At 36.5% G+C, this 14,287-nt stretch overlaps 1 protein-coding gene across 1 annotated transcript in view; it reads left to right on the top strand.

The window, feature by feature from the left end:
* The window catches only part of HERC2 (E3 ubiquitin-protein ligase HERC2), a 137,865-nt gene that overhangs the window by 57,505 nt on the left and 66,073 nt on the right, over window positions 1-14,287 (top strand). The window contains exons 38-43 of the mRNA XM_071592171.1: window positions 185-445; window positions 1,232-1,673; window positions 2,609-2,796; window positions 5,615-5,768; window positions 8,655-9,074; window positions 13,514-14,022. Of these exons, the coding sequence (XP_071448272.1) occupies window positions 185-445; window positions 1,232-1,673; window positions 2,609-2,796; window positions 5,615-5,768; window positions 8,655-9,074; window positions 13,514-14,022 (1,974 nt within the window). The remainder of the gene's footprint in view (window positions 1-184; window positions 446-1,231; window positions 1,674-2,608; window positions 2,797-5,614; window positions 5,769-8,654; window positions 9,075-13,513; window positions 14,023-14,287) is intronic.

The following is a 14,287-nucleotide window of genomic DNA, read 5'->3' as shown; positions in this document are numbered from 1 at the left end:
CAAACATTGAAGATTATCTATTTTTACTGCTTTAGGGCATAACCGATTTTGAGATAAATCAGTCCAAGCCCTTGTCCCATTTTGGAAATTTTTAAAATCACTGCATTCTCAGGTTGATAACCCTTATTAATTTGGGGGTGTACTTTATTAAATGCATGGCCTCTGTCATCTACTTCTTCTTCAGGCATGTGGAGAAAAACAATCTGGAATAAACAGAGGGCAGATAGGCGATGGAATGGTTGGAGCAATGGTGGGTGGGCAGGAGTGGGCCACACTTGGTCTCATCAGAGCTCTCGCGACCTCCAAGAAGATGTGTTGTGCTCTTGCCACAACTCCTTGGCTTCAGCTACTGCTTTCAATGCCAAGGAGATCTCTAAATGGTAATGCCAGTGAAGGTATCCTTAACAATGCATTGCTTGGTCCAGAGATACCTCTTCCCAAACAGGTATGTTAGCATTTGCTTTTTATTGAGAAACTGCAAATATGTCAAATTGAAAGAGTAAATTGATTAGAAAAAGGAGTGGAGGTAGATATACTCAAATAGAAATTAATGATGATAATATTAAGAATATCCACATCTAACCTAAACTTAGATCCGAGGGTAGTGATTATACATTAAAGTTGTAATGCAGTTCAGGGTGAAAGAAATAATGAATTTTCCAGATTAAAGCTTCAAGATTAAAGGTGAAGGATGATGCAACAATACTCAATGCAATTAAAATGTGATAATCGTATAAAGCACAATGGATTATATAAAGTGGAAGATCCTGGATACAAACACAATCCAGGTTTTTCTAAGCAATCTGAGCAATTGTTTTATCATCTTTCCTTAATTTCTGAAGTACTTTAACCATTGTGACAAAAGTTTTATCTAATAAAATTAGTCATCAACTCAATAATGTTTCATATCCATGTAATATTAGGACAGCATGATAAAAGTTGAGGGTTAAGAACATACAAGCTAATTCAAGCTGGTTTTGAACTCAGGGATACCCTTGAATGACTCCATATAAAAGCATTTAGCAATGTGACTCTGATATCACGTCTTTATTGGCATAGGGCAACCAACTTCTGGCCACACTATTCTGATTGAGTGAATTTCATTTAGTACTAGAGCTCTACTCGATGCAAATAATTAATCTGTTTTAGTTCCCATTTTACCCAAAGCCCATGTTAAGTAAATGATAATTTACTTACATGAACTATTCAAGTTTATCATATTTTTTCATAGATACTTTCCCTGAGGCTTCTGCGTGCCATCCTACCTGCATGGCAAGATGAGGATGGAGAAAAGTATGAAGGGAGTGAATTGAATGAGGATGAGGAGCACGAAAGCCAAGTCACAGTACTGGAAATGCAGAATGATATAAAGCAAGAGAAGCAAAACCTAAACTGTGTCGATCAAGTAGTGGAAGTTGTTTCCCAGGACAATGCAGAAGAAAGTACCAAAGAAAAAACTATTAGGGATGAGGTGGATGGATCAGCTGATGACCTTCCAACAAGCTGTGATAAGCTCCTGGAAACAGAAAGTGAAATGTGGAAACCAAAGCAGAAAACTTCTTCCGTTGGGAAAACAATTACGCGAATGGGACTACTTAGATCCTTGATTCAAATTCTTGGTCGTCGCCTCTTGTTGTGCCCCTCTGATCCAACTCTTCTGTGTACAGGGCGAGGTATGGCATTTGTCTCATATTTTCTATTTTTATCGACATAGTGGTACATAATACTTTTTAATGAAGTTGTATTATTGCATGGTATAGTGACAATAGTCAAATGCAGTTCTAGTATGAATGCTGCAGGTGATAGCTAATTTATTTTCATTCACTTCTCCTGGCCCTCAACATCAGCCAGGTAAAGTAAGGCATGAACTTGAAATTGAAGTTAATATCAAGAATGAAAACTTTGATAAACCCCCATAAAATATAGGATATGTCACAAAGTTGCTATGGGTTGGTTGTTAAATACTCATGAAATATGATATGATAGATGATATTTTCTTAGATTTTGAGTGTGTATCTTCATTTTATAAATGTTTATAGTTCATTAATTATAAAGACAAGTAAAAGTGACAGTGTGAATTACATTTTTATCTGTAAACATTTTCCTTCACATTTCAAAGCTCTCTTCCATCTAAATGCTCTATTATTTACATGTTAAATAAATAATGAGTTGATTCCAATAATTTATTATCCTGATTATTTGTGTTAAAATGGAGATGTGGATGAATAAATTTGGAAACCCTAGTAATTGTTAATCAGAAACCCAAGAAAATGAATTACATGAATTTTGTATCTATAAATTTCCATTAATTTATTTTAAAGCAAAAAAATTTTATTGCAAAATGTAGATTTATTGTCGATAATTTAATGAATTTATTGTACAATGTAAGACTTACAGAAAAATGGTGGCATGTCTATTTAACATTTAACACTATTAGGTCTCCCGAAAGCCATAAAAGTTTATAATTTCCAAAAGTGGAATGATCAAACTTATAAATACTCATCTCAAAGATACTGAAAACCTATAGAAATTTATACTATGCCTCTTATTGGTTTTATATTTAAAGTGCGTCTTACTACTTAATCATGCAAGTGAATCCTAATTTCAGTGGCGAATGCAGAAGAAACTAGAGAGTGCAGAGTTCCCCTAACAGCTTCTTACTCGAGCACTGTTTGTGAGGAGCTGGTTTCTCTGATCAGATGGCTGCATACTCATTATCCTCATTGGCGACATCCAATTAACCAACTCCTCTCGTCAAAGTTGGCTTTAGCTCCACTTCTACTCTCCAATATGCAGGTAACTGAAAAGTTTATTCATTTTCTTTTAAATACAAAAGTAATGCTCTTGTTATCAGAGATAATATTTAATCATTTTATGTGTGGATGATTTGATGATTTCTCTTGGAGGAAAATCTTATTTATATGATTTTTGGCTATAAAACCACTAGTGAATTTGCACTGGCAGAGTAATGTTAGTTTCCTTGGTTGGTAATTTTAAAGGACTTTTAATTAAATAAAGCCAGAATTAATCAGAATTATTAACGATTGCAATCATTTTTAGTTTTTCCTGCACCCCTATATGAAAAGACAGTACTGTTTTGAGGAATAATTTTTAAGTGATCCTGTAGCAATTCATGGCATTATTTAGTTGTTGTCAATAGATTTAGGGGAGGCAACTAACAGATGAGGTAATTTGCACCATTAGGGATGGACGGGAAATATGAAAGGTGGAGAGAAACTCGGCATCAGCCTACTCTTAACGAAAGGCCCCAAGGGGCCTGCAGTTTAACGTCCCATCTGACTGATGGTGTACTCACTCAAAGTGCTCTCCATGAAGCACCTAAAGTAAAGATCGAGATACCTCTAAAAAAGATCTGCCGTCTCCAGGATTCAAACCCTAGCCCTCTGGATGGGCAGCTAGTACGTTAGCTAATGCACCATCCCAATCGCCTTAGTTGTTGTTTATTCTTCAGTTAGTCAAAATAGCAATGAGAAGAAGAAGAGATAAACTCACATATCTTGAGATATGGAGCCTGATGAAGACAGTCATATAGGGGAAAATGAATGGAAAGAACTACAAAGGACTGGATGAAACACATGGAGCAAATAAAAACAGGTGGCAAAGAGGAGGGATATATAGTCTTGAAGATGTTACCAAGTGGAAGAATTAAGTGGAGAATTGTGTCAAACAAATCTTAGGATTGAGGATCAATGATTTTGATTATGATAGACATAAAATAGCATGTGAAGTACTAGCGTGATTTGAAAAGTTCTTGGAATGGAATATAAATAAACGACACACCTCTGTGAAACTTTTTTTATTTTTCAATGTAGTCTCCCTGTACACCAATGCACTTTGTCCAGCGATGCTCCAATGTCTTGATCCTATGTCAAAAATTAGATTCTTTCTGGCCTGCAAAATACCCATCTAATTCAGGTGGTAGTTCTATGTTTGAAGAAAATTTACATCCACAAAGAAAAATTTTGAGTTTGGGGAAGAGTTGGAAATCTGATAGAGCCAAATCAGAAAAATATGGTGGGTGTGGCAATGATTCCTATCTTAGTTAACGTATATTTGTTATGGTAATTACATGTGTGTGGGTTTGAATTTTCTTGATGAAAGATGACTTTCTCCCTTGCCAAACCTGGCTTTTTTTCATGTATCTTTTTCTACAATTTGTCCAAGAGGGTAGCGTAGTATGGTAGTAAAGTGAAAAGTTCTCGGCCTGGCACAGAGATGGTGTTCCAGTCAGCGAAAACTTATGATTTCTGTCTGGGTTCACATGTCAGTAGTTTGTAAGACAAGTTTCAACTTCTTCTCTCAGGTAGTTTGGTTACACGCATTGTTGCAGTAGACATCATCCGTGTCATTCGTTGAAATGGCAAAACTCGAATTTCGTGCAGTCATAAAATTCTTTGTTTTGAATGGATTAACCCCTAAGGAAATTCATCCAAAGTTGGCAAAAGTGTATGGGGACTCTGCTCCAATTTCAACCGTTAAAAAGTGGGCAGCTGAATTTAAACCTGGTTGCACATCCCTCGAAGATGATCACGTTAAGGACGGTCAAAAACCGCAACCACACCAGAAACCATCGAAAAGGTGCACGATATCGTGTTGTACAATAGGCAAGTGAAGGTGAGGGAGATAGCTAAGGCCGTGGGGATATCGGAAAAAGGTGTGAAACATCTTGCACAAAGAATTAGGGTTGCGAAAACTCTGCACAAGATGGGTGCTGCATTTGCTGAATGCCGATCAAAAGCAAATGTGCAAATGATTTTTGCTGCAATGTTTGGACCAATTCAAGATGGAAACAGTGTGGCAATTCCACCGTGGATGAGACATGGGTCCACCACTACATGCCAAAAATGAAACAGCAGTCAAAGCAGTGGATGGAAGCTGGTAGTTCAGCACCAAAGAAAGCGAAATCAATCAAAACTGCAGGAAAGATTATGGTCAGTGTGTTTTGGAATGTGAAAGGGATCCTGTTAATTGATTACCTTGAAAAAGGCAGAACAATTACAGTCGAATATTACTGCAACCATCTTGACCAGCAGGATGCCAAAATTGCGAAAAGAGGCTTGGCTTGAAAAAGAAAAAAAATCATCTCTCAGTAGGACAACCTGCTGTCACCTGCTCACAAAGGTGTGTTGGCGATTGGAACACTATGATATTTGTGGTACAATTTGCTCGGTCATTCCCCTTATTCTCCTGATTAGAATCCTCAGACTTCCATCTGTTCCCAAAGTTAAAGAAATTTATTTCTGGGAAGCACTTTGCATCCAATGAAGAAGTTAAGAGGGCCATAGATGGATATTTGCACACCCTTCCAGACTCTCACTTTAGGGAAGAAGTGAGAGTCTGGAAGGGCGTGAAACCAGACTTTTATCTTTTTAAAAAAAGAATTTGTTTAATTTTTAGAGGGATTTTCGAATTGAGTTGATTTAGAAAAAATAAATTCATGGCATTATTGACATGAGGGGGAAAAGCAATTTTAAATATCTTAGAATAACGAATAAGCTAATTTAATTATCAAATGTTTAGCCAAAATATATTTTTATATTTTCTTCTCATTTATAATATTGCTGTTATAAATCATATTTCTTAATTTTTTCAGTTGGAAAAGTGTGGGAAGAGACCCTCAACCCATGATTCTGCTGACATGTGGCTTGGAATCCAAGCATCTGTGATTGCAACATTGTCAATAGTAGGTGGCATTGATACACGTCCTAGAATCGGAGGAGTTGTTATAGTGGACCAGTTGGATGAAGGTAACAACTAAATTAGAAATATAATTCAGATAGTTCATATTTACTTGATAAATATATTTAACATGATATAAGATTTGTTTCTATTGAGCAGGAAGTGTTTTGTATGATTTCAAAAGCATTATTCAAATGACCATGCAACATAATGTGATATCTTTGGAAAAAACAAAGCATCCTCACCAGTTGAGTAATACTTCTACGTACAAGGTCTGTCTCAAATATAGTAGGACTTAATTTTTCCCGGGATAGACGGGACATGCAGCGGTTTCTCTGACTGAGTTTGAGGGAGAGTAGTAACGGGAAAGACTGGAGGCCAGTGGCAGTTGGCTCCCAGCCTTAGCAGAGTTTGGCTCATTCATTTGCGAAACCCCTATAAGGTGACCTTGTTTCCCCTATCATGAACTGGTTATTGGAACAGTGCTATGCCATCAAATTTTTCATTGAACTGGGAAAAACCAGGTAAGAGACTTATGATGTGCTCAATGCAGCTTATAGGGATAACATAATGGGTAGATCGGGTGTTTTTGAGTGACGCAAGTTGTTTCGGGAAGGTAGAGAAGATGTCGAAGACACCGAACATTCAGCACGTCCATCAACCTCAAAAAGTGTTGAATATCTTGCAATAGTGAAGGCTTTGTCTGAAGGGATCCCAGCTTAAGGGTTTGCATGGTTTCTGATGAACTTGGCTTCCCTAAAAGTGATGTGCATTGGCTTTTAACTGAAAATATGGGTGTGAGAAAGTTGTATGCAAAGTTGGTGCCACGAGTGCTCTCTGAAAAACAGTAAGTATCACACTACCTTGCCCGGCACAACGTGGCAACCCTGCCTTAGCCACCACTCTACAGCCCTTATGTTGCCCTGCCAGACTTCTCTCTCTTCCCCTGCCTCAAATCCATGTTGAAAGGATGTCACCACAACATGGAGGAAGCGTTCATACAGGCCATGACAAGGGAGCTTAGCAGCATTCCAGGCGCCGCCTTCTAAAAGGTGTACGAGACACGGAAAACCCACTGAGAATGGTGTGTGGATCCCCAAGGGTGCTACTTCAAGGACTTTTGAGTGAATATATCAATTCTGACTATAAGTTTTTTTTTAATCAACTCAGTCCTATTACTTTGGGACACACCTTGTTTATGGCTGACCTTCACATGTACTAAGTTGAGGTGACATAGTCACTGTCTGTCTCCGTATACACAGTAGGTAACGTGGCCAAGCCAACTTGGATGCTGATTTATTGGGATGCTTTAAAATAATGTCACCCTTTTCAGCTACAAAAATAATCTTGAATCTAATAATATGACATTCAAAAACCATTGAGTCAAAAACAACAAGGCCTACTTGGTTTCCTGTCCCCTATTTGTACGACATATTGCTTAATACATTTATCCACCTTGATGCATAAATTAGTCTCGTACATGATATCCCTCAGCAATTGAAAATGACTGCACATGTGCTATGCACATATTCTTCTCACTATAAAAAAAAGTCAAAAGTAGTTTGGTGTGTAATCACCCCCTGCCATACACCCTAGCAGTTGCTTGCCTGTAAAAAAAAGAAAGGCATGTTTTGAGGTACACAATGACATGGCAATGTATAAAATTTTTTTCCTACCCATGACCGTCATGACATAGACTAGTGAGAGAGAGAGGAGTACTCAAGAGCATCAAAACAGAAATATTACCTGCAAGTTAATTAATAGGCATGAGTATCACTTCATTATTGGTACTATTGCCTGTCTAGGTGATATAAACCATAGCAAAAAAATTTACTACTTCCTTACCCTGGCACCTACTTTCATTCTAAGGGTGTTTGTAAAAAGAAATCTTATGACTTTAGTGTGATATTTTCAGTTGTGTCACAAATTTGGCCTAAAATTTATTTTTGCCTGGGGATTCTCATAGAAAAAATTATTTTGTGGAATTAAACCAAGAAAACCCATTGATTCACAAAATCAGCAATTCGTCATTCATAATTCTTGATTACATTGTTCTTACTGTTAAAGCAAACATAAAATTGCATCCCTCATATTATTTCTCTGGTGTAGATGTGAAATGCAATCAAATTATCAATTTCAAATTCCAATTGTATGTTCCTTGATCTAAGTTTTTTCAAAATTTCTTGTGATGCGATCATATTTTGATTGTGTTATAACTGCAATAAAAATTTCATTTTACTACAGCCATTGAAAGAATGTATTAGTCGATGAGTGATAATATAACCAGAGAAAGTCACGAGAAATTTGTGGGTTAGATTCCTGCCTAGATGAGGTCCCCTCCTCCTCTGTCGTTTTCGATTGTCCTTGTTGTTTTTAATGTTTATAATCCAATGTGAATGATCTGAAGCTTGGTCTTTTTCAGATCAGGTCTAAGTACATTAAATATTACTAGTTCCTTTAAGTTATTGAACTATTCAAGTCAACAAAATTATAATTAAAAATATCAAGGTAATTGACAAATCAGGAGTTTATTTTATGTACTTGTTTAATTTTTTTATATAACTGGAAAATATTTGTTTATTAATGTTTATTTTGAGGATTTAGCTGTTACAAATGGATTTATATGTATTTCATTTCCTTTGAGTAAAATATAACCTCAAATGCAATAAAAAAGATTCCTTAAATAGAAGTTATACCTGTATTATCAATGAACATTTCATGTCATCATCTTCATTGATCATTAATAGCTTCAGTATCAAAATAGCATACATTGTTGCTATCAAAGCATTTGGAAACTTTTTTTAAGACCACTAATGCAAAGTAAATTCCTTTTTAAAACTGTGCTTTGACTAAAAAAATTGATTATGTAAATAACTTTTTATTTTGTACATAAAATGTATGTATAGTAGTTAACAGTATCCAAATGGTGTCTCATAGCCTATTCATTTTTTTAGGTACTGTATGCCGAATTAGTAGGCGTGGGAAACTCTGTGTGCAATTACACCATGAAGATAGAAGTGGAAGTGCCATTATTCGAAGGATTTCATTGCCTTCCTCATTTCCATATATACACTCAGAATATGGCAAGCATAACCAGTCTCATGAACGCAGGTCAAGTTCCACTGCAGTGGCTTCTACCTCTGTTAATCATCGTGGACATCCTGGTGATGGCTCATTTCCAAACCTCCTTCCAATATTACGAACCCCTGATGAGCGCTTCCGGCTTGAAACTTTGCCTTCTTCAGACTGGATGCCTGATTCATGGGCTTCTTTTCTAGCCCTCACAGTGTCATCCGTCCCGTACAGAAAACATGCCAGAGGGCATAAGTGGTATGCTTCAGATCTCAGCGTCGATGATAGTTTCCTCGCGAAAAGTAAGTTTTTATATATTTTTCAATGTCTTCTACTGCTTTATATAATAATAAGAACCTCTGTAGGGCAATTTTCATTTATTATGCAACATAAAATCCTTATGTTGATGATATCAATAAGTGATTTTACATGAATTACTTAATTTTCTCGGGGATCGAGATGGTGCGGGGGCTAACGTACTGGCTTCCCACCCTGAGGGCGCGGGTTCAAATCCCGGCGGTGTTGAATATTTTTCAGAGGTATCTCGATCCCTACTTGAGGTGCTTTGTGGAGGGCACTTTGAGTGAGTACGCCGTCCGTCGGATGGGACGTTAAGCCGCGGACCCCTTGGCGCCTTTCGTAAAGAGTAGGCTAATGCCGACGCCGGGTTTCTCTCCACCCTTCATCCTTTCCTGTCCTTCCCCTATGGCGCAAATGACCTTAGCTGTCGGTCGCCTCCCCTCAAAACTACTACTACTACTACTTAATTTTCTCTTTAACCATCTTCTTAATGATCTTCAGAAAACAAAAGTTTGCATCTTGGTTGGGACTTCAAATTTGTGCTTCATGATTTTAAGTGCATATTTTGAGTACTAAACAAATCCTTTTATGATAGATATTAATAATTATCAAAAAATTTTCTACCTCAACTTCCTCCTCCAATTATTTTAATGTTATTATTTGTAGTATCATATTGCTTATTGTTATTTTGGTTTACATTTGCTCACGTGAAAATTTTAGAGAAATAATCTGCATTTTCTGTTAGCAATTTCTCAGTTTATATGGTGGTCTTATTATGAAATACATTTGAGATTAGCTATTTAGACACATTTTCCTTTCATGAATTTCACAGTTTCTTTTGATTTCAATCATATGTAATTTCAAACATATCCAGTTTAAATGTTAAAACAGATCCAACTCAAAGCATAGGAATATCCATAATTTTAAATATTAATACATATTCAAAAAAGTCTACATTGAAAATTCTTAAGCTATTACCTTTTTCTGATTCCAAAAATATTTTTTCAAAATATTCTCCAGGTTATGTGCAAATCAAAACATTTGAATATAACTTTGTTTCATATGTGAATTATGAAGACATTATGTGTTTGCTATTCATTTCTCACAAAAAATATCATACAAGTATCTTCTTGTTGTGTAGTTAATAATAACCATTCAAAAGTTGTGAAGGTTATGTAAATGGAATGTCAGTTTTAAATCAACTGATGGATTAGAATTTTTTTCAAGTACCTTAAGTATATCATTCCATTAGCACTCAATGTAATGCTCCTTTAAGGAGATTGGGAGATAGCCTGAGGTCAGGCAGGTAACACTTGTGGGGATCGGGATTGGTGCGGTGGCTATCGTACTGGCTTCCCACCCAGAGGGCTCGGGTTCAAATCCCGGCGGTGTTGAATATTTTTCAGAAGTATCTCGATCCCTACTTGAGGTGCTTTGTGGAGGGCACTTTGAGTGAGTACACCGTCCGTCGGATGGGATGTTAAACTGAGGATCCCTTGGCACCTTTCGCAAAGAGTAGGCTAATGCTGACACCGGGTTTCTCTCCACCCTTAATCCTTTCATATCCATCCCCTATGGCACAAATGACCTCAGCAGTCAGTTGCCTCCCCTAAATACTACTACTACTACGAACCACCTGTACTGAGTGAGTCAGCATTACCTGATGGTTTTTGAAGCGTTTTCTGATGGTTTACAAGAGGTAGCACTGATTCACCCTGTGCTACTAGCTTTCTAGGTTCAGGCATTTTACTCCCTTTCACTTTTCACCTCTACTTTCTTCGTTTGGTCAAGTAAACTGGGTAAACAAAAGAGAGGTCAAAGTCATTATGCAGTTGACCCTGGGTAATGGCAGAGTTACTCTTGAGGTGTGTGGAAGTTATAAACACCCATAGAAGAAGATTAAACAATGAAAACTGATGAAAATGCTCCCTCCTAAAGGATCCTACTTATCCTTCATGCCAAAAATTCTTCAGTTTAGTCAAAGAGCTTCCTCTTAGCTCTGCAGGGAAGAGAAAATAGCTATTTCCATGAAAAATAATCATGGACTTGGTAGTTCAGTGGAAGAGGAAAAGTCTGGTCACAGTTCAATCACTCTTCAGCATTGCTGCAATAGCACGCAAATGCAGGTCAATGAATGTGAATGTTTATTGAAATTAAATTGTAAAAATGGAAATTTCATGTCAAGGTCAAATATCCATCATTTTAGATTTCCTGCTATGGAGTTTTTGTAATGGATGAGTTTCACTCAAGGGAAGTTTTGCCATGGTATTACTTGGCATAGTTTCTTAGGTTTATAAAAATATTTCTCCTTTCTATTCTTCTCAAGTAACCAACTCCTTTTTGTCAACAAAATTATCATTGTAAAATAATATCTGAGATGATATGAATAAAAACAGCATCATATCCTAGAATCTTGTATTTTTGGTGCTTCCTATTATTAATTGTCCATCAATTTGATTGGCGCCTTCAAGAGTAATGGAAAATATCTCTTAGGGATGGGATGTGAAGTGAAGCTAGGTTCTTGAAGGAAGGATAGATTGAATAGTGCAGGCAGATTTTTTTCTTCTTGAGATATCGGAAGTGGTTACAGTGATCTGAACCAAAAGAGAGAGTGAAAAAACTTACCCCTCGCATCCCAAAGCTGAACTGAGACTATGACTGAATTTCTATCAAGTGTACTTGGGGACTGAAAGTATTGGTGATTTTCTATAATGGTTTCCGATTTCCCTTCTCCTTAAGGTGCAGTGTATTGAGAAAGAGAAGTAGCTTCAGATTTTCATCAGAAGGTTGATACTTGAACACTTTATTTGAAATGTCATCATCCTGTGAACTTCATTCATATGGGTGTTACGGAAGATGTATTCATTCCTACCGATCTGACTTTGTATTTGTTTTGACATTCATTTTATTGTCACTTTAAAAAGTTTTAATTCACATACCGTATTTGCTTAGTAACTAGGGTATTGTTAATTGATTATAATGCGGCACATGTTAATGGCATTCATTTTATTGCTGTTATGAACAGTTTTTAACTCTCCTGCTCAGAGCAATGAAACCAAAACTGATGTTAATATGGTAAAATGTACACAAAACAACCAATTAGTAAATCAACAAACCCCAAAAAGTATAATGAAAGGAGACAGCCGAGCAAAGTATTGCCATAGTTATTTAAAACACTATCAGGCTTCAGGTATGATTGCAGCGTAGATTACACCCATGGCAAAGTTTGTCTGTAATTGGCCAAAAACAGTATGCAAATGGTGCCAGGCCCAGAAGTGGAAGGATGTAAGCCCTAGCAATGTGTTCCATTGGTGACAGAGTCCAACTGCTTGCCTCCCAGAAATTCCCTGGACCCCTCTGCAGCCTCCTGGCCATATTTAGTGTTTTATCACTACTATTAGGAATTACAATAGCTACTTCCAAAAGGCATCATTTAAAACATTGGAGGTGATTGACTAATGCGTAATTTTAAATCAGGGGCTTACATTAGTAAATAATAACTGACGTGTATGTTAGTCTGTAATAATCTATATAATACCATTCACATTGAAGTGAACTGCATTGTCAAGTAGGTCATAACCTTGTGAAAAATGGATTTTATACTAGTATAAGCATGTAGATGTAAATGTTATCACCTAAACCATGACAAAATGTGGTGAAAATGTATTATATCCATAGGGTGGAATTATTTTACTTGTAGCTGAAGTTCATAAATGCAAATTTCATGTCTTTATTGCTTTGATTCACATGATAACCAATTTGAACTATTTATTGGAGGTTTAAGTAAATTTGGGGTATGAAAATTCGAGAATGTATGGTACAGTTATGCAAATTTTTTAAATGTTTATTGCTTCTTGCAGATTTTGTAGTGTCTCCCTTAATTGAAAATATGGTTCAGTTTATTCATGAAAGTAAAAAATGCCCATTTGTTGTCATTGTACATCCAATGGCAGCGAAGGGAAAGTTGGATAAAGAATATCAAACCTTCGCTCAATTTTTGTTATCCTTTCATCCTTGATGACTACTGCGGTTCATAGATGACGGCAAAGAAACTATTTTAAATCTCTTTTTTTTTCATTTATTATGTCTATGACCCATTATGTCCAATATTTGGACGTCCTTTTTGTTAGAAATCATTTTCTCAGATTGCACTTGTCAGAATTAATAATTTTTGTTATCATTACATTATAACTTGTTTTAAAATCAATAAGAGCAAAGTCAATCATTATTCAAGTTTTTATTTATGATCTCTCATTTTTTATGTTTATTTTTTATGGCTGAATGAATTTTTATTGGTTCACTGTTGTGGATATATAATATTATGCATGTTGAACCCTGGAAGAGTGATTTTCCATGTCAATAAACTTTGGTCGTTAATTTCACATTCTACTTCATTGTTCCATTCTTTAAACCTCATCTCCACACTTATTTCCATTTTTAGGTTCAGGCATTAACATGAGACTCCTAAGGTGGCAACAACAACTTTTGGCTGCCATGAAAGCTGGAAGAGCCCTGTTTCCTCACCAATCACTTCTTCGGCGGATAATGTACCAACAAAATATTCTGGCCAAGCAAAATGGTTGTGTAGTTCCTTTAGTGGAGACAATCAAGAAGAAGGAAAGCCAAACAGGGAAGCAGATGGTTTCAGGTGATTCTTGGAAAAAAGGCCAGGTTGCTGTTGGTGCACAAAGAGACTCAGTAAAGCCTCAATCTGTGTGCTCTTCCTCATCTGCTACAAGCTCGAGTGCAACCACACCATCAACATCAAGGTCTCCATCTCCTCAGCAATCTGCTGCCCATTCCAAAGGGCAAGAGCAGGCTGAAGAGCATGAGGAAGATGAAGAAGAGCAGATGGACCCTGAAGAAGAGACAATTTTACTGAGGCAGCTGCTGTTTAAAGCAATTCAGCCATCAGTGTTAAAGCCAATTTTCTCTAGGGAAGAGATGGAGGTGTGTGCAGTAAAAGATGATTTGAGAACATCACAAATTATTCAAGCTCTTTTTGTTCTTGTTATCACCCTACCATCACCTAAATGCCTATAGAGAGTGGTAGCTCTCTTTTTAGAATTTTAAATATGTTTAACATTCTCGGAAAAATGAATATTTTACAGGCTACTCAAATCCAATTTACAATGCAAAAGTGTGTATTCATGTAATAATAATGACTTATTCACTGTTGATGACTAATAAATTGCATGATTTCACTCGAGAAAGA

This window comes from Hetaerina americana, unplaced genomic scaffold (genome assembly GCF_022747635.1).
Source record: "Hetaerina americana unplaced genomic scaffold, ioHetAmer1.1.p SCAF_5, whole genome shotgun sequence".
NCBI lineage: Eukaryota > Metazoa > Arthropoda > Insecta > Odonata > Calopterygidae > Hetaerina > Hetaerina americana.
This window is presented reverse-complemented; position numbering and strand designations above follow the sequence as displayed.